Source organism: Chelonoidis abingdonii, chromosome 2 (assembly GCF_003597395.2).
Source record: "Chelonoidis abingdonii isolate Lonesome George chromosome 2, CheloAbing_2.0, whole genome shotgun sequence".
NCBI lineage: Eukaryota > Metazoa > Chordata > Testudines > Testudinidae > Chelonoidis > Chelonoidis abingdonii.
In genome coordinates, this window is record NC_133770.1 from 109,531,582 (window position 1) to 109,556,720 (window position 25,139).

The following is a 25,139-nucleotide window of genomic DNA, read 5'->3' on the forward strand; positions in this document are numbered from 1 at the left end:
GAGAAGATTGTGGGGGAGATCCTGGGTTGCCCTTAGATTCAAAAAGTGATCTTGGGCATGAAAAGGTTCTACCCTGAAGTGCTACAGTGGTGCAGCTGTGCTGCTATAGTGTTTTAAGTGTACTCAAGCCCTAAGAAAAACTTTAATAAAAAAAAAAACTTCAAAATTATTCTGAACTCAATGTTTTCTATAGTCTCATACCCCTGCATAATTAAGTTCTCAGGCTGGCATTATTTACCCAAGCATCACCAGTAATTTATCCATATTTAGAGAATTTCTACTATCACAATGATGTAGAAGAAAAACTCAGTTTGAAGAACTTTACATTTAATTCCTTTGTTAAAACAATTTGTATCTTAAAATTAAACTCACACCAAAACAAATTAAGATAAATCAGAGAGATACTGTAAACATTAAATACATATATTGTAGTTAATCACAGGCTATGCAAGAGAAATGCTCATTTTTAAAAAAAAAAATTCCAGTTGATACCTTTTACTAGGAGACAGCAAGTGTGTAATAAAGCATACCAAAACATGAGAATACCACCCCCTTTGTATTCAATGACCACAAAGTATATTATAATCAGAATTCTTCTGGTTACTATGATGAAATCCTACAATGATGTGCTAATACGGACCCCATACTTCCACAAGTCCTCACTTCAAAGTTATTCTGCATGGGTGCAAGATCCGAACTACTGCAACTGTTCACAGGCTCAGAACCAGAGAAAACTGTTTTGTAATGCATTTGAATAGTTACAGAACAAACTACTTTATGAACATCATAAATTACCATTCGTACAGTTAAAGCATGTAAGTCCAGTATCTCAGATTTGCATACTGTACTGCATAAGATTATTAACGAGAACAATCATTAGCATTGTACAGAAATAATATTGTTTTTTTTTATTTTGTGGATGCTCTCCATTGGTTGATGTGGGTGGGTTGCTCTTCCCAGCTATTGTAGAGGTTAAATGCAATAAGAATGGATCAGACGAAAGGTCCATCTAGCCCAGTATCCTGTCTTCCAACAGTGGCCAATGGCAGGTGCCCCAGAGGGAATGAACAGAACAGGTAATCATCAAGTGATCCATTCCCAGCTTCTGGCAAACAGAGGCTAAGCACACCATCCCTGCCCATCCTGGCTAATAGCCACTGATGGACCTATCCTCCATGAATTTATCTAGTTCTGTTTTGAACCCTGTTACTGTCTTGGCCTTCTCAACATCCTCTGGTTGAGAGCCTACTGCAAACTCTCTGAAATGCATTTCATTCTCAGAACTCAGGGCAAGGAAGCAACATTCAATCCAATAATGAATTTAATCACATTTATTAAAATAGTTTTATTACAAAGAATGGTTATAAACAAAAAAAGCTTGAACATTGTAAATGACCGTTGATCTTAGTGTGGGTATGTGTGAGAGAGAGAGAGAAAGAAACTTCTGCATGACAATTCAGATGCAGTTATCTTCCACAGCCAAATGTTTGGTTCCAGTTTTCATATAGTTCCAGATCCTTTGAAGACACACTGGGTCGCACAGTTTTGAATGCATTGTCGAAGTCAAGAAAAGAAATAGGCCGAACTTGTTCAGGTGTGATGGTTGCAATGTCCATGGACTGAAGGCTACGGATAGGACCTAAAGAAGCTTCTCGACAGAGCTGTGTCATGTCTGCCCCAGAAAATCCATCAGATTTTTTAACTATGAGCTCAACTTCCTCTTCTCTTAGACAGCAGTGCTCCTTTGACATTAGACGAGTTACAATCTGCTTCCTAGCTGAAGCGTCAGGAAGAGGGATGTACAGCCTTTTTACCAGCCTTCTTCGGGCAGCCTCATCAATTTCTTGTGGCCGATTCGTTGCTCCCACCACTAGAATACGGTCTTCAGATGAGGTTGTTGCTCCATCCAACTGGACTAAAAATTCAGTTTTTATTCTTCTAGAAGATTCATGTTCCCCATCTCCACGTTGAGACAAGAGAGAATCGATTTCATCAATGAAAATCACAGCTGGCTGTTGACATCGTGCCACAGTGAACAGTGCACGGACCATCTTTTCTCCCTCACCTACCCACTTGGAGGTCAGCGAAGAGGCACTGATGCTAAAAAAAGTAGCTCCTGATTGACATGCAATGCACTTGCCTATAAGAGTCTTACCTGTCCCAGGAGGGCCAAAGAGAAGAATTCCTTTGGGAGGACCACGTAACCCTGTAAAGATATCTGGTCTCAGCATAGGCCAGACTACTATCTCCTTAATAGTTGCTTTAGCAAAGTCTACTCCAGCAATGTCATCCCAGTTCACTGGAGGTCCATGGTCCATGATCTCATGCATAATAAGTTCAATCATTTTTGGTTCTATGTTCTTCAAACGTTCATCCACTGGAAATGAAGACTCTGTTGGTCCAGCGCCATAAGGTTTATACTGCAGTCGTCCATTTTCATTCCCATCTTGTCTTGGCACTGGAGGGACAAATTTTCCAAATGGACCCCGAGACCTTCCAGCTCCCAAAGATTTTTTAATACCACCATAGGATGAGACTGGTGTGCGTTGAGGCTGATTGTGATATTTCTTTTGCTGGTCTACCCAGAGCTGTTCTTTTGCGGTTTTAAAATCATTGCTCTCTTCACTTCCATTTCCACTTCCTACAAAGTTCTTGGCTTCTGTACTAATGGAGGGCTTGAAAGAAGCAAGGCTGGAAGTTGTACTGTTGCTTTCATCACTGGAGCTATAAAATGTTTTCCTTTTTCCTGGATTTCCAGACCCTGCCGGAAGAGAGGAGTGATTAGAAAAAGACAAATTCTGTCCAATCTCAAAATGACTTGCAGGTTTCACAGAACTGCTACTTGCTCCTTTGTTGTTTCCAAATAATGGACTTGCATAGAAACCTGTATTAGGCAGTTCATTTAAAGAGGCAGAGGAGGCAGGAAGTACATCTGTAGTTTTGGTCACAGAAGGCACACTACTCTGAAGACATTTCAAAGATGAGAGACTCTCAAGAATATCTGGTCCCTGACTTATACATTTTGATGAGCTAGCCCAGAGGTCAGTATCTACATCACTGCTGCACACACTGAGTTTAGGCAGACCTGGAGTAACAGAGGCACTGACCTCCTTATCAACTACCACAAAGGCATCTGCTGGTGCCATCAGAGAGCTTTGGAACTTTTTGCCAGCTTGCATCAACTCCTGAACACTCTTTAATTCAAACACATTACTTGTTGTCAAGGAGGACTGCCACTTGTCACTGTCATTGTGCTGACACCTTGCCAAAGTCAAAATGTTTTCAGCGTAGTTATTCAAGCCAGTCTCTGTGTTGTCAGAGTCAATAATGGCAGAGTATTTCTCTGCATATTTTTTGAACAGGTTGGTAGCACAGACCTGGGAGATCTCAGAGTTTGCCCATGCATACTGAATGTGCAGAATCTGTGCACGGTTTCCATCTGCCTTCTGTCCTGGTGTACAGGTGTCAGAGGTAATAGCAAAGTAATTCTTCTGCCATTCATTCAGGTGTACAGCACTAGAGACAGGTGTCTGCATGATCTATGATGAAACAAACAGAAGAAGATTTTGCATTAAGTTACAAAGAAAAAAGTTAATTTCAGTAACTAAATTATATTTTTGCTACCTTCTCCCTTCTAAATTCATAAATGTATAGTTAATTAATTGCTAACTATTTTAAGTCAGCGGGATAGCTGGCAGACTTTGTATGACACTTAGCTGGGCTGGATACTTTACCATTCCTACAAAAAACAACAACATTTATGGCATAAAACCGTTAGGATCCAGACTTTTCTCTCTCTCCTTGCAGGCTGCTCCTTATAACAGGTCTCCCTGGGAGCGGGGTTAAGAGGAGAACTGCAGAGTAACAGCTGGCCAGATGAGGTGGATTAGCTAAACACAAGTGAGTAATGGTTAACCCTTATTGGAAAGAAGTCTATAGACTTAAGACAAGTATTTAGTTGTCAGAATAAAGAATCTGTTACTATGACACTAGTGGAAATGATGAAAATACATAAAGTTTGTGGGCTGAGGAAAAGGGAAGAGACTGGAAAGCACAGGGCAGAGTTTTGTATAGGGTTTTTGTGATTTTTTTTAAAATGAAAATTAAGAGCATGTTACTTGATAGCAAATGCTAGAGTACTCTCCAATAATTCATCTTTTCAGATTAAAACTTGTCATTGCTTTGTTTCTGACCACCAGTGAGCTTTTTAGTTTTACAAATCCCTCCAGCTATTTTTTAATTAAAACTGAGGGTGCACTTCTTTTCACAGAGCTACAGCACAAGTGGCTGAAGTATGAGAGATAAAATATGGTCTGGAATGAGCCTTTCACTAAATTTGGAAAAATATATATACACATACATTGTATTTGATTGACTTTCAAAGTTATCATCTCTTTGAAGCGTGCCTATTAGGCACATGCAATGCTAATTTTGGTAAAGCCTAGACTTAATGGTATCAGCACAGGTACATGTGCGTGCTCAGTTTGGGAAATCCACAATTATCTCAAAAGACTTTTTAACGAACTCTTATCCTGCACCAGTCAACCCTCTTCTCCAGTAATTCCAGTCCTTCAGTCTCCCCACGAACTGTGTTTGTTTCAATGTGTTATAGTTTCAAATTGATCAGGTTCTAGAGGTCTTTGGCCTCAGAGTGCATTGTGACTTTCAATGACTGTGGAGTAGAAATTGAGCATGTTTATAACTGAGCATTTAAGCTGGGCTCCAGAACCTGAGTCACTGGTAATGATACACAAGATGGAAATAGTCCAACCTGAGTCTCACATCCTAGCCTGAGTTTGAAAACCTGCCATTTGGGGAGGAGGGAATCAAACATTTTTATTTGCACATCCAGATTAGAAATCAGTGAGACACAATGGAATCCCACAATGCAATTTTTACAATCATCTTTCAGGGTAAAGCCCATAAATGCTCTTAAACTTACAATATAAATGAGATTAGAACACTGATGATACACATCACAAACAACATATTTTAGTAATCTAGTTATATTTGTGAATTAAGGTGTAAGCAATTTGCTTCCTATGCCTAACAGAACATTTAGAGACAGGATGCCACCAGTAGGTCAGATTACACATATCAGACACACTTTACTAAATGAATACACATTTCAAGAACATTTCATAAAGTGCAATATGTTACAAGCAGTGGGTCTATAGTTCAATGGTGGAAATTCATACTGTAAATTAAGTTATTGCCAGGTGTATGCTGTCTGCATCCATGGAAAGGCCCAGAGGAAGAAATTTGGGGGCCTGGTAAATCATGTGGGCTGGGCCTCTCTTTCCATTTCATCCCAGATAGATATGGGGGCACTAAGCTCAGGGCCTTATGCACTCTTCAGTACCAAGTTTACTACAGCTCCGGGCCCAGAGTCAGAAGGGGCCCCAGATAGCCCGATCCCCTGGACAGCTAATCCACCCAGAAAAGCTACCTCCATCTCTTCTCAGCCCTGCCCCCACTCTGCCCCTTCTCCCCCAAGCCCCTTCCCCTGAACTATGAATCTTAGGTCACTGAAGCAGGGGTCAGGCCCACCCTGCACTCACCAGGTGTCGAGAAGTGGAGCAACCTGGGCCCAGCCCGCTCTGCCAGCTCCTAGCTGCGCCACTGGTGAGTACTGGGGGCATTTCCTCCCTCCTCCAAAGTCCAGGATGCAGGGAGCAGAGCAGAGCAGAGCGGGCTGGGGACGGGTCATTCCACTTCCCGCCACCCCCAACCCGCTCCTGCCCCCCAAGCCTGGGGAGGAGATGGAGAGGTGGGAAAGGGGTAGAGGATCAGGATGGGGAAGAGGACGGGGGAAGCTGAAGCCCAGCACGCGGTACCCCCTTTGCAGAAGCTGGGGCTCCCTTGTTAACCCTCACCCTGACAAGTCTCACCTCCCCTGCATCTGTACCACCCTGATGTGCACCCCCCAGACACCTTCCCCAAAGCCCCAACCACCTGGACCCCCACCCAAATGAACCGCACCTTCCCTGCGCCTAGACACACACACCCTGATGAGCCCCAAACACCTTCTCCTGGATCTCCTGCAGAATCCCATTGCCCCTGCACCTGGAACCCCCCAATGAGCTTCTGTGCATCCAGATCTCCAAGAGACACCCACACCTAGACTGCCCCACAGAGAACTCTTTTACCCCAACCTGGATCCCCCCACACTAAGTCCCTCTGCACTTGGATCCTGCTGCTGGGCTGAGCTGCTCACCCACACCTGGTGCACCTGGCACAGGGAGGGCAGGGCCGGCCTTTGCACTGTGTCAGGGTCAGGTGCAACCTCACTGCGAAGTCCCTGTCCCAGGGTGGAGGCTGCAGGGTAATCTCCCACCTCCATGCAACCAGTGGCCTGCGCTCCCCACTGCCATGTACTCCCATTTTAAAATATTGTGCACAGAATTTTTAATTTTCTGGTGCAGAAGCCCCTCAGGAACATGGGGTGCTGCAGAGCTGTGACAGTGGGACTGTGAGGAAGGTGCTGGGCAGGTAGAAGGTCTAGGGGCACTGGGTGAGCGCTGTGATGTGGAGGATGCTATGCAGTTGTGGGGGGATGCCAACAGGGGAGATCTCTGGTGGGGAAGAGGGGGCACATAGAAATCTATGGTGGCAATCTCTAGGCCAAGGGGCACTGGGCATAAGGGTGGAGTGCTCTGGTGCAGGCCCACCCTCAAGGGGAAGGGGCATACTGGCAGCACAGGGCTGGGCAGGCCAGTGTGCAACTGGCAGCTGCAGGTTTGTAAACAGTGCCCTCCTGCTGGGCTGTACAGAGCGGGGCTGATTCTCCGTGCTGCGCCTCATTGCCCCCCGCCCCATGGTGGCCCACAAACATGTGTAGCACCGGGCCCACAAAAAGTTAATCCGGCCCTGGCACCCTTACCTATTGCATATGTATGTCCCGTGGGGAGCTGCTGTCTGGTCTCACCTGTGCAATCCAAACAGCTTCCCACCGCTCTCAGCTGTACTCACGGGGGAGAGATGGAACCGATTTAACTCAGGGGCTGGGCACTACCCCTGCAACAGGCGCAGCACAGGGGCCCTCCCGCGGCAGCGCGCTCTAGTGCGGACTTGGAGCACGCGCAGCAGACTCCGCCCGCGCGGGCGGGGCTCGGTGTCAGCAACCTCCTGGGGCCGCGTGTCACCCCGAAACGTTCGCCCCCACGCGCGTTCCACTCTCGTCTCGCGGGCTCCAGTCCCGCCCTACCTTAGCGAATCAACCAACCAACTCAGCGTCAGAGAGCGCCGGGGGGGGGAATGGGGGGGAGGCGCAGCCAATGAGAATCCGGGGGTGGGGAGGAGAGAGAGGAAGAAAAGTCGCGGGCAAGTGAGCGCGCGCCGCCATCCCTGGCTCTGGGATACCCCGTGGAAAGCCCGGCCGAGGCGGCGCTCCTATTGGTCGTAGCGACAGGGCGGCCTTCCAATAGGAGCAGGATCCGTATCGGGGGGCGGATACCGAACAGGCGCCACGCGTGGCGGGCTCAGCGTGTGCGTTGAGGGCGGGGCCGGGCGAGCAGCTCTTTTTTTCGGTTTTTAATCACGATAATTCGTCTCCCTGCGCGAGGGGTTGTTGCCCATAGAGCTAGCCCCTCCCCCCATATCTGCACCCCCTCTCCTAGGGGGACCAGTTGTCCCCATTTTAATAGGGACAGTCCTGATATTTGGGTTTTTTTTCCTTATATAGGTGCCTATTATCCCCCACCCCCCTCCCGATTTTTTACACTTGCTGTGTGGTCACCCTGCCCTCTCCCCTTATCACCAGCTGCTGCTTGCCCATTGGCCGCTCTTCTTCCTGCCCCACTTGGCCCCTGTGTGCTGTCCCCAGCCTCCTACTGCTAACAGCCAAAGGTTTAAAAATCAAGAAGTGTCCTGCCCCTTCAGCCTCCCAACCCCCCCGCCCCCCCCCCCATGGTGCAATGAGGTTAGAAAATAAAAATGGATTCTTTGATGCCTGAGTTTTTGAATCTTTACTGTTTAACTCAGGTCACCTTTTCACACTTTACAACCGTGATGTGCTGGGGCATCAAGAAAACCCACAAACCCAGATCCACAAAGGAATTTCAGTTCCTGACCTTCCATGGAAGTTAGGAACTGAAATCCCTTTATGAAGCTGGGCCTAAATATTTTTTGACTCACAATGAAATGGCAAGAATGGGCAATGCTGCCTTTGTGTGTGTTATTAAGATGTGTCACATAAGCTTTCTCTACATTAAGAAGGGCTCCTCTCAGCCTTTGCCCACTTTGGCCTACTTGTGCCAATAACGTGGCCAGGACACACATTTCTTAAGAGAGGCTTTGAAATCTGTTGTTAAAACTAGACCACCACTGTCTTAAAGTTATGCTCCATCTGTACACTTTGTATTCTGTGTTTCAATTGAAATCAATATGTTTGAAAATGTAGAAAACAGCCAAAAATATTTAAATAAATGGTATTCTGTTATTAACAGTGCAATTAATCACACGATTAATCACAACTGACTTTTTAAATTGCTTGGCAGCCCTACTTGCAACTAATCCTGCCACTTTATTTGAGAAGGTAGTCTATGTCAGGTAACAAAGAGATCATCAGGATCATCATGCCCTGATCCTGCAAGTTTTTCCACCTGGCTCAGCTTCTGTGATCAGGGCTAATGTAAAGGGCTGAGAGTGTGCATATATTTTAATAATTCTGCTTTGAATCTCAGCTTATATTAAGACAAAAACCAAATACATAAGGGAACAGTTATGGGAATGTAAATAAATATCCAAATGGCCTCACAGTTCATATAAATAAATGTACAGAAATAAAATATTTCATTACACATTCTACTTAAGAGCACCTATGAACTGTGAGAATATTTAAATTAGAAATGGACAACGCTGAATTTCAATTTTTTTTCCAAACGAAGGGACTTTTCTTCAAAAACAAATATTTCCCATTTCCAATTTCCTGTACTTAAAATATCTATGCTGCCTTAATTGTTCACTTCCCTCATTTAAACTGTAATATTCCTAATATTCCTGTACACATTCATTTTGGCCAAAGTTTTCAGATAGCATTTTCATGGGTGCAATGTTCTGTCCACAATTACTTTTGCCTTTAATTTAATAAATGCAGTCATTTAAGTCTGGTGGGGTGGGGTGGACCAGAGTATTTAATTTTCCATGGGCAACATTTCTTACAATGATTGGTGGGTTTTTGTTATTCATTGAGTTAATATGCCACCATTACCATCTAGAGGAGCCAGGGCTTAAATTCTCAATTATTATTTCCCAGAGGCCTGGCTCCTGCCTTTGGGGCTCTGGCCTTTAGTCCTGCAGGGGGAAAGGAGCACCAGCCTCGACACCTCCTATGGGCTGAAGCCCCGAGCCCCAGCATGTGCTGTGGAGCTGAGGCACTGGGACTCCAGCTGGTTTGAAAATATTTACTGGAACTAGGGTTACCAATTTTCTAATCATATAAAACTGAATATCCTTGCCCTGTCCCCTGCTCCACCTCCGCCACCCACTACCCCTTCCCTGCCCTGAGGCCTCACCTCCTGCCCATTCCATCCCCCCTCCCTCCATTGCTCACTGTCCCCCCATCCTCACTTTCACTGGGATGGGGCAAAGGTTAGAGATGCAGGAGGGGGTGAGGGCTCCAGCTGGGAGTGTGGGCTCCAGAAGGGAGTTTGGTTGCAGGAGGGGGCTCAGAGCTGGGGCAGGGGCACAGGAGGGGGTTTGGGGTGCAGGCTCTGGTTGGGCAGCACCTACCTCAGGCGGGTCCCGGAAGCAGCCAGAATTCCCTGCAGCCCCTAGGCAGAAGGGCCAGGGAGCTCTGTGTGCTGCCTGTGCCCGGAGGCGCCGCCCGCACAGTTCCCGTTGGCCACGGTTCCCAGCCAATGGGAGCTGCAGAGCCAGCACTCGGGGTGGGGGCAGCACATGGAGCCCCTGCGGCCGCCCCTGCACCTAGAAGCTGGACATGCTGGCTGCTTCCGGTGGCCGTGTGGAGTCAGGGCAGGCAGGGAGCCTGCCTTAGCCCTGCTGCGCCACCGACAGGACTTTTAGCGGCCTAGTTAGCAGTTCTGACTGGAGTCGCCAGGGTACTTTTTCAACAGGCGTTCCCGTTTTGAATTTGGCTGCTGGACAGGTGCCTGGAAAAAATTAGAAGCGAAGGCAGTTTGGCTGGAGGATTCTGGGTGGGTGGGTTAGAGGATGTGAGATTAAGAGTTGGTTGGGAATTCTTAGACAAAATATTTTTTTCCTCAGAAAATGCTGACATGTCAAAGCCAAAACATTTAATTGGAATATACTAGTTTTGGCAAAACTTTCACTGGGAAAAGTTTCTCAGATCCAGGTTGGAATTTCTGGCATAACCAGGGAGAGAGAGAAAGTCCCACTCCAAAAAAGCTGAGTGGTCCAAATCTCTAGTCTGCCTGAATCAGACCAGGGACTTGAACCCAGGTCTCGCACATCCCCATAACTAGTTATTGGCAGTGGCAGTTTTGAGTTTTTGTGAAAAGCTTCAAAAGATCCCACTTTCATCCTAATGCAGAATGGGCTAATTCTCAGAATCTCAGTTTTGCAAGATAGGAAAACTTGTTTCCTGCTATGACAGCTCTCCGGGTACACTCTAGGCTGGACACAACTGCTCAACAGACCCCTCTCCTCTTCATCTTGCATATCTCTGCTCATAACATCAATGAATACTTGAAGAACATGGTAAACTAAGGGTAGTGGTCCCAGGTGGAAAGGAAATCCAGCCTGTAAATTAAGAACTGTGAACTGCCTGCAGCACGTGGTAGCGTGAGAAAGCTGTTTGCTTCAAATCTTACTTAGCTTGGTAAAGTTTAGGAATTAGATTGTGGTTTTAGCTGTTTATTTCATTAGTAACCAGTTCTGACTTTTATGCTTTATCAGTAAGGCTCCGTGTCTGTCATGGAGGTTGCGGAAGTTACGGATTCCATGACCTTCTATGATCTCTAAGACTTCTGCAGTGGCCAATGTGGCTTATCCTGGGCCCAGTTGCTCAGGTGCTGGAGCAGACCTGGAGACAGCCACACCAGCTGTTATTCGGGCAGCCCCCAGCAGTGGTCCTGGGGTGGCCAGAGCAGCTGCAGTCCGTGGCCCCAGACAGCGATCCCTGGGCAGCAGGCAGGAGTAGCCACGGTCTGCTGGCCCTGGCAGTGGTCCCCAGGTGGCCAGCTGGAGCAGCCATGGTCTGCGGCCCCTGGCAGCTGGCGGCGCTGGCTCTGGGCATCTCCCCCTCCACCCCAGCAGTGGCCCCTCCAGATGTTCCCCCTCCCAGCAGTGCCCCCCTTGCCCGCCTAAGATTTAGTCACGGGTATTTTTAGTAAAAGTCATCGACAGGTCAATTTTTGTTTATTGCATATTACCTGTCGATGACTTTTACTAAAAATACCCGTGACTAAATCCTAGCCTTACTGATCACTTATCATCATTTAACATCTATCTTTCTCTAGTTAATAAACTTGTTTTATTGTTTTATCTAAACCAATGCATTTTGCTTCAAGTGTTTGGGAACTTGCTACTCATGTTAACAAAGGGTGGTGCATAATCATTTCCTTTGATGAAATAACAGACTATTAATGAACTTGCATTGTTGAGTAGTGTGCTGGACAGTACAAGACACATATTTCTCAGGGTGCAAGGCTAGGACTAAGAATTTGCTTGTGTCATCCTGTATCTAGTTCATGAGTGGCTGGGAAAGCGTTCTTGTAACTTTGCTGGGAGTGATTTTACATGCTAATGGCTGCGTGTGAGCAGAGCCTGGAGAGGTTGCTTTTTCACATGTACCACTGTTTGGGAACCTCTGATCTACAGCATATTCAACTGTCCTATGCTATTTTATGCAGTGTAGTTGTAGCTGTATCGGTCCCAGTATATTAGAGAGACAAGGTGGGTGAGGTAATATTTCTACTCTGTTTTAGTGATAGTGGGCCAGATTTTGCTGCTGTTTACATCTTGTAATTCCACTACCTTTAGATTTCCCCCTCAGTTACACTCAGCTGATTTCACTGCAGTTGCTGCTTAGACCAGAATTTGGCCTACTGGATAAAATGCCATCTCTAGCTTGCAGGATTATAGGAATCACTAAGAGAAGATCAACATGTGGCTGTACATTTTTCAAAATGGTAACTACAACTATGCCCGGAGATGGAAAGTCTGTTTATTGTCAGGATTTTTCAGAATGGTCTGAGAAAAGAGAGAGGTTCCTATGGGAACTACGATTTGCAAGTTTACACCTCTAAAGAAAATATGGAGTCAAATTCATTGATGCTGAAAATAGGTGCAGTGACTTCAGCAGAGCTGCTGCTGCTTAAGGAAGTTGGAAACCCTTAAACTTTTGATGATATACATAAAATGGAGAAGGCTGGGTTAATAACAAAAGTAGACAATACAATGACTTCATTTTTATTTATTAATGTTGTCAATAAGCTCTGCATGTTTGGTTAACAGGCTTTGGATACAGATTTCAAGTAAAAGAGGCTTTCTAACCACAAACATACAACAAAAAGACACAGAGAATCTAAACATTTTCCAACCAAAGTCAAGCGACTCCAGGTATTCAAGTTAGGCACTAACCATCATTTATGTTATTCTAGTGGATTCTTACCCCCTTACCTTCAATTTTTCAACTTTTTTGTTCTCATTTGTATGTTTTAGCTCCTGTCCTTGAGCATTTCAAGTGTAAGGGTGTCTAGCTAGTTTAGAACACAGTTATAGAAGACAAACTGGAGGGATGGGGGGAAGAGTACTATTGACAACACTCACAAAATATGGTACCTTTGCAGTTTACAACAAAGAAAAACAACTGATGAACAGAATCCAGTACTAGAAGGCAAGAGGGAAACAGCAGAACTGTAATAATTTTAATGCAGTCAAGTGTATTACATATTAGCAATCCGTGATTTAGAATCAGTAATTAAATATATTTTAATCTACTATCACAGTAAGAATGTACATATTGTACTAGCTAAGAAAAATCTTCTAAGTTATTCAAAATTGCCTGATTAATTTTATTTTTCCCCTCATCTAGCAGCTACATTATATCCTGTGGAATTTGGATATTCTGCTAAAGTGCTCTTACTAGGCTTCATAGTCATCATTAATGTTAAACAAATGAATCAACACAGGTTGTGTCAGGTTTTGAACAAAAGGCACAATGGATCTGGGTTCACGCATTGACCTAACATTGGTTTCCAGAAGCCATTTCACCCACAAATAGATTTTATAGCTGCATAAGAGGAACACCATGGTTATGGTGTGTCTTCTAATCACCTAGTTTTCACAAATGATGCTTTTGTTCTTGACTTGATTACATGGCCGAGTATTTTTTTTTCAATAAAGTCAAGTCAACACTTCAAGGCAACAATTATACTTCCCTTAACTACCCACCGTTTACCTTCCAAGGGAAAATAGGGCACAGGAAGGTGTAAAAAAAAAAAAAGCCTTCATCATTTCCTTATGAACTATAACAAGTCACCTCACCCCTGGAATTTAGAATCAAGTAAATATGAAACCCAGATTTCTGCTTGCTGCTAAGTTAGGGGCTCTGTAAATCTACAGACCTTTCACTTCCTGTTTTAAAATAAGCAATTGGAGCAAAATCTTTTATTAATTTTTTAAATTTTTTTTTACTACATTTAGAATATTTCAGTTATAAAAATGGCTATGCTTTTTTCAAAATGATTACTTCGTGTTTGGATTAGAGCTGCATGGAAACAACTTTTGGTGAAAATGTATTTGTTTCTCAGTGAAATTTCATTTTGTCAGAAATTTTCCGATCCAGTCTAGTAAAAACTCACCATCAGTGCAGTGTTCCTTTCCATTATGCATTTCCCATTCAGTTACTATGAGACAGACAGGTTTTAATTTCAGTTAAAGTAGTAAACCCAGGCAACTCCCTACCATACCCAACATCAGACTCTGACTTGTCTTGTCCTGCACAGAGCTGTTTATCTACTTACTGCACAAAAATATTGTTCCATATGGTGGAGGAGCTGTAATTCTTCTCTGGTTACCAGACACAAGTGTTTTCTAATGTGAAGTCTGTAAAAATTATTTCAGTATAAGAGACTTATTGGCTAGGAAGCCATAAAACAAAGCAGCTTCCTTTGTTTTGAGACCAGAATAATGTATTTTTTTTAAGCAAACACTTAAGAGGAACAATATGACAGCTAAAATCTTCAGCTTCACTCAGTCTGTTGATCATCTGTATACAGTGCACCACATTCTGTGCTTACATATACCCTTATAATTTCACTTGAACTCCACTTAAGTCAGTGAAGTTACTCTGCATTTATAATAGAGTAGCCAACAGCAGTGCTTTGCACAGTGGCTCAGTCACTTGCCTGAAGGTTGCCTGGGTTTTCAGACTGATTTACCACATCTTCCTTCTCTTTGTTGCATTTGAAATCAGTTTTTTTAAACATCCAGATCCAGGGAATTCTAGCTCCTTTGATATCCATTTATTCTTTTAGTTTACCCCAGAAATGGCAGTCTGGAATTCATATTTTAAATAAGAGTCTTAATAAGATCAGTGGTCCTGGGGCTCATTCCCTGCAATATCTAAGTTTTATAGGGTAACATAATGAAGGAGTGCTTGAACTGCACATTTCCTTTATTCTATGAGTTTACTGGAATTGTAGGCACATATTTTTAACATGGACCTTGAATTATATTTATGGTTTACATTTCTGAAAGTAATATTTCATACTCCACAGTTACTGTGGATGGAACAAAACCGGACAGTGATGCAACAATAAATCATCTTAGACTAATGTGGGAACAGGAGCAACATTTTACAGTCACAATTACAGTGGTATTATGTCAAAGAGGTTTGTTACACATTACACCACATAAATTAGCAGCTTTAAAGACCACATAGTATCACGTCATACAACATAGTTTACAGATTATTCTTCAAATAAATCATTTCCTCAGAAATAAATTTAGAAATACCGAGGGAGTGTACTGATTTCATGAAAAGTGTCAAGTAGTGCACAGATTACAATCACAGATGAAATCCTTACACAATATTTCAAGATGTATCACTATGGAGTAGACTGATTTTTTTTAATTCAACATAAAATATAATTCAAAGACAGCCCAATCCCCTTTTAATCATTAATAATAATTTATATGATGAACAATGCCCCAAAGAGACATAGTAATTAATGGTCTTTTATGTGACTTCAGAGCAAATGAATTTTTGAGACTTACATTGCTGTAAGCATGATATAGATTTATGTTAGGCTCAAGTATAATCTTTACTTTTTCTGTTTTTAAATATGTGTGAACCTAACATCTGTTTTCAAGATTTAATTTTTTCCTTTTAATGAAAGAAAGTAGCATTGGTTGTAAAACATGTTCTTGATATGTTAGAAATCCCAGAACAGTAGCATTGTGCTGGTACATGAGAATATGAGAACAAAACCGACGAGACTATTTTCACAGTCCAGTGTGGGAAATTATATAATTTCTACCATTTGAGTACATGTTTGTAAAGTAAATTCACACTTTAATAAGTTTGCTGTTCAATATTCTGAGATGTTAATGATTTTTTAAAAATCATTTCCATATAAATTAATTATAATACATCACTCACACTTAAAACATTTCTACAAATTTGTAGGACATCTCTCAACATAAAAGTCTATCAAATCAACAGAACATTTAAAGCACGACCACTGTAGGATCACTGGCAGCAGATCCAGGTACAGGGAGGAAGTGAGAAGGGTGTGGAGGGGATATGTACCCCAAGGAGAAAAAGAGAGCAGGGAATGGGGTGCCTGGGGAAAGGGTCAAATGATCTCAGGCTGTGCAGATTCTCCTGTTCTCCTTTCCCAGACAGGGTACAGGCAATGTAAGGATACCTAGAGCATACTTCAGCTCAGGGGAGCAGCGTGGGTCCTCCACTCCTGCTTCTTCCCAGCACCCCATCCAGCTAGCTGGACTGAGCAGCGCTTTCTGGATTTAGGTCAATTTTTCTCTAAGTGGAGTGGATTCTTAAATGTTCAAAGAATTACATTGTGGGAAGTGGTGCTCTGTGGGGAGGGTGGGTGGGAGTGAGGAAACAGTCTATTCTTCCCTTGCCTTGTTCAGGTAGTCAGGAGAACAAACCCCTTTAAAATTAAATACCTATTGTTTTCACTATTTAAAGCTTTGAGTTGGTTCTTCTACCTGCCAAAAGGCCAGCACTACATTCCAGAGACATCAGGTCTATAAACATTTTATTATTGAAGTCAAATCCAAATAAAATGTGCCTATTCCTCAGTTAAAAAGTGTTTCTAGTTCCCTACTTACTTGCAGCACCAGTTAAGCAGTCAGATACTACACTGATGCAGGACACAGAAGTACCTGTGTAGGCAAACAGAATTAGCAATATGCAAAACATTGCATTTTAAGAGGATGGCTGCCTCCAAAGTTAACCCTTTTTAAGGGAAGATAGAGGAATCTATATGGAAAATTGTTACATTAGGAGCTATTAGAGTTTCTCTAATTTCTTTCTTACCATTGCCTCTGCCACCACCAAGGAAAGCAGATGTCTTAAAGGGCCACTTGCAAAACTACCATGGTAACAAATAGACCTGTAACAGGATAGTGCTCCAACTGTGTTATAAGAAGTTAATTTGGTCCTGTCTGCATAGGCAAGAACAAACTGTTAAAATCATTTATAGAACTCCTTACAGCATTGATTTTTACAGGACCATAATCATGGTATATTGCAGTCAGGAGACCATGTTACAAGACAATTTGCTGACAGTAACTTGGCTAGTGTAGCTAGGCCATATAATATCAATAGTTACATCTCCCCCCTCATAATTCCCCCTCCCACTAAAGAAAACTTGGCAGCATGGAGAAAATCAATTAACATCCCTTACCCCACCCCCATTCATCACTCCTGCTGCTTGTCCTATGCCTTCAGAAGTTCAGTTGCTAGCTCTGAGATGTGCTTCCAGGCAAATTGGATATGGACAGATTCCACTGTGCGGGAACAAATGGCAAAACGTAGCACAAACTTCTCTCTCAGGTGACATGGAACCAGATGGATCTTCCTGGCTTCATTTATGCTTTTAAGAAGTGCCTCATTCAGTTCATTGGAGCCCTGAAATAATTGTAAACCAATAAACATGAACTTTAAATGCCGGTTCGTTACCTCTTGGTCCCACTAACCAGCAGTCTACCTAACTATAATATCAGCACTAGTCTGCACCCATTATTTCTTCCCATGACCCAAATTCCTCAATCCTTTGCCACCAAAAGTTTGTGGGAACACAGTGGGTCATGGGATAATTTTTCAGTTATTTTGTGAATCACGGACCACAAATGGTTGAGAAGCAGTGGTCTAGGGCATTTCTGATGCCAGACAACTTTTGGAGGACAGAAGTCATCAATATCTGCAACTTTATAGAAAAATGTTCATTGTTTTAACTGCCTAATATTTTAAGAGCTAATCAAAGACCATTAGTAAAAAGTTTTGCAATGAAATATTAATATTTGTGACCTAAATCCGTCAGTTTTTACTCAAGTACAACTCCCACTGAAGACATGTTTGAATAGAAAGATAGAAAGATCTGGGGTGGGTGGGGAGGTTAAGCCAAATTCATGCAAGGCTTAAAGTCAAGGAATGACTTTGACTTATAGTAGCAGAAATGCTAAAAAAAAGTCTGCATTGTTAGAGAACTCGTTCCTCCATATAATACCTACTAGCCATGACTTGCAGCTTTGCCACCCAAGTTTATGGTTTTATAGGAAATATGAGTGGAGGCAGGAGTGTGTACACATGGTGCTGATGATTTCATGATGATTTGCGAGAGTGGTGGATAAGGGGTATATTGCACGAGGGCCTAGGTGTGTTTAGGGTATTTTGTGTCAATGGATGTGGCAGCTGGGCCAAGTAATCCACCATCTGTGTAGTCTTCACACAATGAAATGCAAATTAGCTATAGAGTAAAGGTGGTGACTGAGTTTTCTTTGACATCACAATGGTCTGGGACTTTTGGCATGACATAGATACATTACATTGCATACTTTACAGTAGCTGTACACTGCACATCTGTATTTTGTGAAGTCAAAATGGCTGAGAATTTAAAAGTTGGACAGTAAAAAACAATGTACTCCTGTCATGATTCATCCTGGTGATATTCTAAACATAAAGCCCTTAACCATGCTTGTAGCTGTTTCCATCATGTCAAGTGACTCCGTAGATATTCTAGGCTTCAGAGAGACAAAAAGACAGGTGACAATGCTGGAATCTTTTTATACAGATTAAGTAATCAGGCATTAGAGTTTTTTAGAATCATGAATAAATTAATTCTCCCCACTGTCAGATAGGTTGTATTCCCTTTCCATAGGTGGGGAAACTGAGGCAGAGAGGTTAAAATGACTTGCTGAAGGTCACAGAAGGAGTCTCTCATGCATGAATCATTAGATTATGCTTCCTTCCATTACAGTGGCACATTGAAATGCCTTCTTTACTCTCCATTGTTGAGTGGTAGGATTTTATTTTTGAGAGTGACCAGTGTGGAGCCAGTTCCAACTCCTAATGTTCCAAGCAGTGTTTTTGAGAGGCCTGAACTCCCACTTGGACTCAGCTACAGTCGTATTAGTCATTCTCCCAGGCAAACATTTGAAAGGGCTGTGTTTATCAGGTAAGGTTTGGGACCAACAGATTTTTCCAAAAAGAAATAAATTGTTTTAAAATAAACTTTAAAAAAAAACATGCACAAACTATCCAAAGGGTAGTTCTTGTTGTTACTGTATTAGCACTGCAGGATAAGACCCCAAATGCATACTTTTCTAAGTCTTTTTTATTACGCCCTTTTAGGGGAATGTACTTAACTCTTATACCAGCAGGTTGGGAGTTACACCCTGGCCTTGCGGACCATTTTGCAGTACTTTTTCAGGGTAGCCTTTGTTGACCTTAAGTGTTGACGCTTGTTTTACACATATGTGTCTGAGGTTATGCAGTAATTCCTCAGTTGCTTCTGTCATACTGCCTGGTAAGTACTGTAGGTGAAACAGGTTTACATGGGAGGCAAGGATTGCGAGTGTCAGAACGCTGCGCCAAGCAATTCAGAAATGAACTGAATCAACCTGCAAAGCTTTCGGGGACAGATTTGCAATAGCACCTAAAAAATTTAGGAACACAAGCCCAATGTGACCTGTGATCCTAACTACTTTAGGTGCTTTTGAAAACCTCCCCTTTAGAACACATACTATTGCTCTTTCAGTACTAACACAGTAGCAAGCCTAACTAATCTTGCCCTTATGGGAAAAAAAACATACTGAAGGTAATTGACAGTTTCCCTACTGTTACAAGTAGGAAACGTCTTCTTTCACACACCCTTTTTGATCATGTTACAATACAGATGGTCCCAAATCAAAACGACGTATGCAATTTACCCTGTACTTTGATGCCTGGAAGGCAGGCCCTTATCTCTGTAGAAAATCGTGATGAAACTTGAACTACGCTCTCACTACTGTTCACAATGACAACAAACCACACACTGAATTTTGTGTTGGTGAGCCTTCTGTCCTGGGCACATCAATTGCGACAGTGAAATATACATCTCTTTGTTCTGGATGATAATCCATCTAAAATCGATGATCCTTTCCCTCTATATTAAACATGTAGCGCAACAGCACAGCATTAGCATTTAAGTCTCAGTTATCTCACGTTAAGTTTACTGCTCTCTGGAAAAATAGCTGTGCACATCTTTTTTCTCTTATATTCCCACAGAAGCACTTAGGGGTTGCTTTGACACTCTGGTGTCACATCCAATTGAAGTTAGTGAGGACTAGTCCCCTCCCAGAGCTTTGAGAGGCAAGTAGCCAGCACTGATCGAGCATGTCAGTTTTAGTAAGACATTGTTCTTCCTGCCCCTCAGAGAAATGACCAACTTTTCTCATATTCATCTGCAGTCATGACAAGGGAACCAAAAATTAACCCATTGACACATTAGCCCCCAGATATTTTCTTTGGCCTTTGGAGAGCGATCTACCATATGATGCATTATTAGTGCATCTGTTCAACAGTGTGAAACGAAAAAACGCACAGATTAAAGAGTTTTAATTAAGCAAGACAATGAAAAAAGTTTAATAAAAAATAAAAGGGGAAAAATTAACCTTTTCACTATCTCTCGATATTGCATCAAGTTTTCTTTCTAGGTATGCTGCACTATCACCCCAATCCCCCATTACAAGCACTATGGTAGAGCTGCAGGTACATTAGATCTAAAGGGGATTTAACTGGGAATTTGATCAACATAAAACTTGATTTTGAAAGAGTGATTCAGAAAGTGAGTAAAGCCACAGAGACAAGGGTGGGCAGCACTTCATACAAAAGTTTGTGCAAAAGTGATAAAATCCAAAAAGGAGGAGGGCTTGAAGGCCTTGCTGCCTCCAGGTTGCTAAAGAATCTAGCATTGCTAGAGTCAAGCCTTTTTTCTGAAAAGTGCCCAAGACATCCAGCATCTGCCCACTATTTCATAATCATCCATTATGAGGGTCTTACAACTTCCTTTGAGGCATCAGAGACAGAAGACTGGACTTAAATGGACCATTGGTCTGATCAAATGTGACAATTCATGTGTTGCCATGCTCCATTTCACCAGGAATGCTCCTTGAAAGTAGAGATAGAGCACTAACAGCTGTCACCGGACCTAAAAAAAATCTGTGTCTACTTATTCCATGTGAGAAAATAGGTCTAAAAAATATTTTTCATTTCAGCAATAACTTCCACAAGCCCTATGCCTCAAAACCTTCCATTGAGCTATTGAAAAACTTATTAGGAAGAAAAAAATATTCAGAACTGTTAACAAGCCCGTGCTAATCAGAAAAACTCCACAATACATGTTGCATCTGTTCTACCAGCAGGGGATCCTTTTTTATTGACAGCACAGGCACAAAAGAAACTACTTTACTGCCCTAGCCTTTACTGAAACCCTCATTGTTAAGCATTCATCTTGATTCCTCAACCAGTTGCATCAAACCCCAGGTAACTGGGACAATTGAACAACCAAGAAAGGAATGTCTGAAAAATAACATTATGTCATCAAAAGAAGCTGGATTTGCTTGTTAGTCTTAAGAAAAGTTTAAAGCACACTTAGGTGCTTTTAACAAAGAATCTCTGTGTTGTTCAAATTCAGTGTTCCAGTTCAGCTCATTAAGGTGCCAGCTCCAACTCCATAATTAGTTAACACTGAATTGAGTTTTGTACTTGAAGCAGGGATTCAGCCTTTTTTATGACGTATGAAGAATACTGCGTACCCTCCCCAGTGTACAGCATTACTTTATACAGTAGATGTACAGCATTTACACTGAGCACAGAATGGATTTTGAGTGTTTATAACTAAATCTGTTAATTGGTTTATAAATAATAATTTAAATTAGGCCCTTTAAGAAACTTAGCACTCAGACTTTTTTTGTTCTGAATGATATTAACAGACCAATGCAGACTCCTTAAATTTTACATATAGTTAAAATTCACTGTACATAGGCTACATTTGGATAAATTAGGTTGTAATTAAGCTAAGTTATTAATGATTGTTGTAGCTAATTATATAGGGTACAAACAGATTCTGGTCAACAGCAAGTCATTCGCCTTCCTCCACATCTAATTTCCATGCTACAATTCCATTGGTATTAATGAGTCAGTCGTATGAGAGAGATGGGACTCATGCATCAAGAGTTCTCATTGGTAGATAAATTGTCCCTAGTTGTCCTTGCCCTTAAAAGATCCAGGGCTCCATGCTGGCTTAGAATATCTGTGCTTGAAAGGCTGCCCATGGCACTGCTGTCTCCACTCCACTGTGCACTAGCACTGAGGTAACACTGTCTCCCTAACACAGCCCGCTTCCCTACCCCAGAACCCCTGCTTCCTTCTGCTCTACCTCCTCATATTCTCCTCCTGTTCGCCTAACAACCCCCTTACTTCCATGTCATAGCCATTTCCTTCCTCTTCTTGGCTCTCCACGGTACTGCTTTATGATGTCTGGAGAGTGAACTATGCGTGAAGGGGAGAGGGAAACAAGACATGCACAGGGCCCTGGGGAAATTATGGCTGTATGTGGGGATGAGGGTTGCATTAGAGAGACTGGTGCTATGCAAATAGGTGGGCCCATGGCGGAACATAAGGTGTGAGGAAGGAGACCAGTCCCTGAGAGATGTCTCTGATTTAATGGACTGCTCCTGAGGTACTACTATGGTACTCAGAGGAGCCAAAAGAGAAGAGCCACTGGGAGTCTTTCAAATGTGAATGTCTTGACACTAGCTCTCCACCCTAGGCCTCTGCCTGTGCACAGCTCTATTCTCCTCAACACAGGACTCCCTTGCCTATTCCCACCTATCTCTCATGTCTCATGCATGTCTCCCTGGTTTTTTTTCTCTCTACCCTTGACATTGCCTTTGGATCGCCTTGTATCCCCTATGTTCTCACATTCACATCTGACACTTTCCCTTACTCCAAACACAGAACCCTCTTCTCTCAGTAATATTCCTCTCTGCTGTCACCCACATCTTGTCCCAGTGTGGTCCAGTCCGCTTCCAGGATTTTATAGATAGTATTCACTTTTTTTTGCAAACGTGGCTATCTTTTTCTTTCAATTATAATAGTAGAATTCTGCTTTCATATTCCAGAATGTTATTTGCCAAGTTATAGATTGTAAATTTTTTTTAAAATATATCCTGTATCCTGAATAACTACAACAATTGCAAATTAAGGGCCAAATTCACCAACCTATCTCAACTCATTGTGCCGATCTGGTGATGCAAGGCAACTATAAGCTTAATTTACAGGTCAATGCACACTAGTTGCTTTGTACTGCTCCAGAGTTACCCAGTGTACTAGTAAATCTGGCTTTAAAAGTAAAAACAAACAAACAAACAAAAAAATTATTGTTGATGGTTCTCATCTTCAAATTATAAGAAATAACATATGGTAACTTTTTTGGGTTTCTGGTTTAGTGTTCATGACTGACATTTTAATAATTAAGAACACCCCACACTAAAAGAAGTTCCCAGAATACTCTTGCCCTCCACATATTAAGATGGCACTAAGGTTAACAGTAATTCAATAATTCAATAATTTGAGATTAAAACAAAACACATTCCAGGGATGTTGTAATTCTCCCCAAAACAAGTATTATAAATTCAGAGTTAAGCTGAAACTGAAAAGAAATCCTATCGTATTCAGGTATGGGAAGCCACAGTTTTGGCACCCAAACAACTGTAACCAGGCTCTATAACGACACTCTGAATAAACATGGGTTTTAAAACCAGTTTAATCTAAATCATAAAATGCTTTAATCGTATGGCTATCGCATAGTGTCAATACAGGGCAGTGTTATGGCTGTTCGGGTGCCTTTTAACTGTGTATTTTCATACCGTAGTATGCTAGGATTTCTTTAAATTTAATCTTATGCTAAAAAAGAGAATCTGGCTCAAGATTGCTTCTTTGATCCTCTTTGGTTTATGACATGTATCAAGAGTTTTCTATAATTTAAAATAAATAAATAAATCGGTTAGCTATAATAATATCTAATCCAGTGCAATATATTCTATCAATAACTTCAAAAAACAAGAGAGAACATTAGAAGCCATTGCTATTTTACCTTTAGTCGGAAGCACACCAGTCCCAGTGTGACCTCAGCACAGATCTCAAATCGTTTATCCTGAAGTACCAACTTTTCAAATTCACGTGACAATTTTACATGCTAGAGAGAGAAAGAGAGCAAAGTCTTTATTGTATCAATCAGATTAATCAAAAGATAACATTTGCCGATCTGTTTACACATTCTGCCCCTCAACCCTTTACAAAAACTTTTGGAAGTCACATACTAACACGCCATCTATTCATATTAATTTACATCTTGTTTTAGAGACTTTATAGGTCAGAGATTTTCCTACATGTCTGGCACTTCTGGCCCACTGTATCTATTAAGGCATTTCTAATGTGCTTGTCGCAAAGGTATCTAGACATCATTGTAAAATATCATCCCAATTTATGGTGTCATATTAATGATAAATAATAGTGATTCCAAGTAACAACTTTCTCCTGAACTAAAATGGGATTGAAATGCTCCCCCGCCCCCAGTGCTGCCAAGTACAGTATGTGTGTGTATGTGTGTGTGTGTGTGCGTGTGCGTGTAAAGAAGTTGCTGTTTATTTTAGAAATCACACATATCAAGAAAAATACCAGTATGTAGATCAGTAATGATCTGGGAAGTCTTAACATCTAAGCAATGTCTTAACATAAATTTCCCCCCAAATTTTACACACACACACACACACACACACACACTTCAAAAAAATGTATTAAGGTTGCAAACTGAAAACACACAGAATTCAGGAAATGACAAAATTAAGGTTCTTAGGGCAACACCATCACTGATATTATGCATGCTCTAAGTATATACTTAGCAGCCTAAGGAGCAGAGGTTAAATAAGGGGTAGTATGTGGGAGCAAAGCTCCCTGTTGGCCTTCCCAGTTCATCTTTCAAGTGAGGAATCATTAGTATGGGATCTGAAAGAAGAGGAGAAGTGGTCAGAACCTCATTAGGGAGTTATATGAACTGCTAGTTTTTCCGCCAGTAGATGGAGCAGCAGCAGCATTTGACAGTAAAAGACTAGGTGCCCTGGTTCTGCCTGTTCTACTCAAAGAGTGCCAATTCCCCCTTCCATCCCACTGTAATCAACAGGCCTACAGGTGCTCAGCACCTTTGAAAATCAAACCATTGGAGTTACAATTTTTTTGCACACCATGGCTACTCCTCATTGAGGATGGTTAGGCACATCTGGAGGAACGGGTTTCGAACTGCCATAATTTATTTTTAAGTATCCATTCCACAAAATAATCACCTGTATTTTTGTCTTCCACACATTGTTTTTCAAAGTTCAAGAAAAATATCACACAAAAATATTGCTTTGGGCTGAAGTAAAATGTGGAATGTTTCAGCTTATAAGGAGATTTTCCAAAAGTCATGAACCAGTAAAAACAGAAATTATAGTGAAAGACATCTTGCAATCTTAATTATAGCTTTCTGATGTTTGTTTCTTAAAATAGAAAAACCTTGTCTAATTTAGAACTTTCAGATGATGCACACTGATAGCCTATGGAATCAGCTGTTCTTATTGTTGTTACCACTTCCTCCCCA

The 25,139-nt window shown here is 42.0% G+C and overlaps 2 protein-coding genes across 3 annotated transcripts in view; both read right to left on the minus strand.

The window, feature by feature from the left end:
- Nucleotides 1–308: 308 nt before the first annotated feature.
- FIGNL1 (fidgetin like 1) lies at nt 309–7,210 on the minus strand. Of its 2 annotated transcripts, none has more exons than XM_032800303.2 (2): nt 6,884–7,210; nt 309–3,539 (listed from the first exon to the last, which is right to left on the minus strand). In XM_032800303.2, the coding sequence occupies exon 2, from the start codon at nt 3,534–3,536 to the stop codon at nt 1,467–1,469; it is 2,070 nt and encodes a 689-aa protein (XP_032656194.1). In that variant the 5' UTR covers nt 3,537–3,539; nt 6,884–7,210; the 3' UTR covers nt 309–1,466. The 2 variants fall into 2 exon arrangements, with proteins under 2 accessions (XP_032656194.1, XP_032656195.1); XM_032800304.2 differs by having other exon boundaries at nt 6,929–7,185.
- A 9,681-nt stretch (nt 7,211–16,891) lies between these two features.
- DDC (dopa decarboxylase) overlaps nt 16,892–25,139 on the minus strand; it is an 82,890-nt gene continuing 74,642 nt past the window's right edge. The window contains exons 13-14 of the mRNA XM_032800296.2: nt 23,598–23,699; nt 16,892–17,089 (exon numbers count right to left, since the gene is read on the minus strand). Coding sequence (XP_032656187.1) covers nt 16,898–17,089; nt 23,598–23,699 — 294 coding nt within the window. The 3' untranslated portion in view covers nt 16,892–16,897. The remainder of the gene's footprint in view (nt 17,090–23,597; nt 23,700–25,139) is intronic.

What these genes read in the sequence shown, in the direction of transcription:
- FIGNL1 (XM_032800303.2), bottom strand. Translation starts at nt 3,536, where the DNA reads ATGCAGACACCTGTCTCTAGTGCTGTACACCTGAATGAATGGCAGAAG.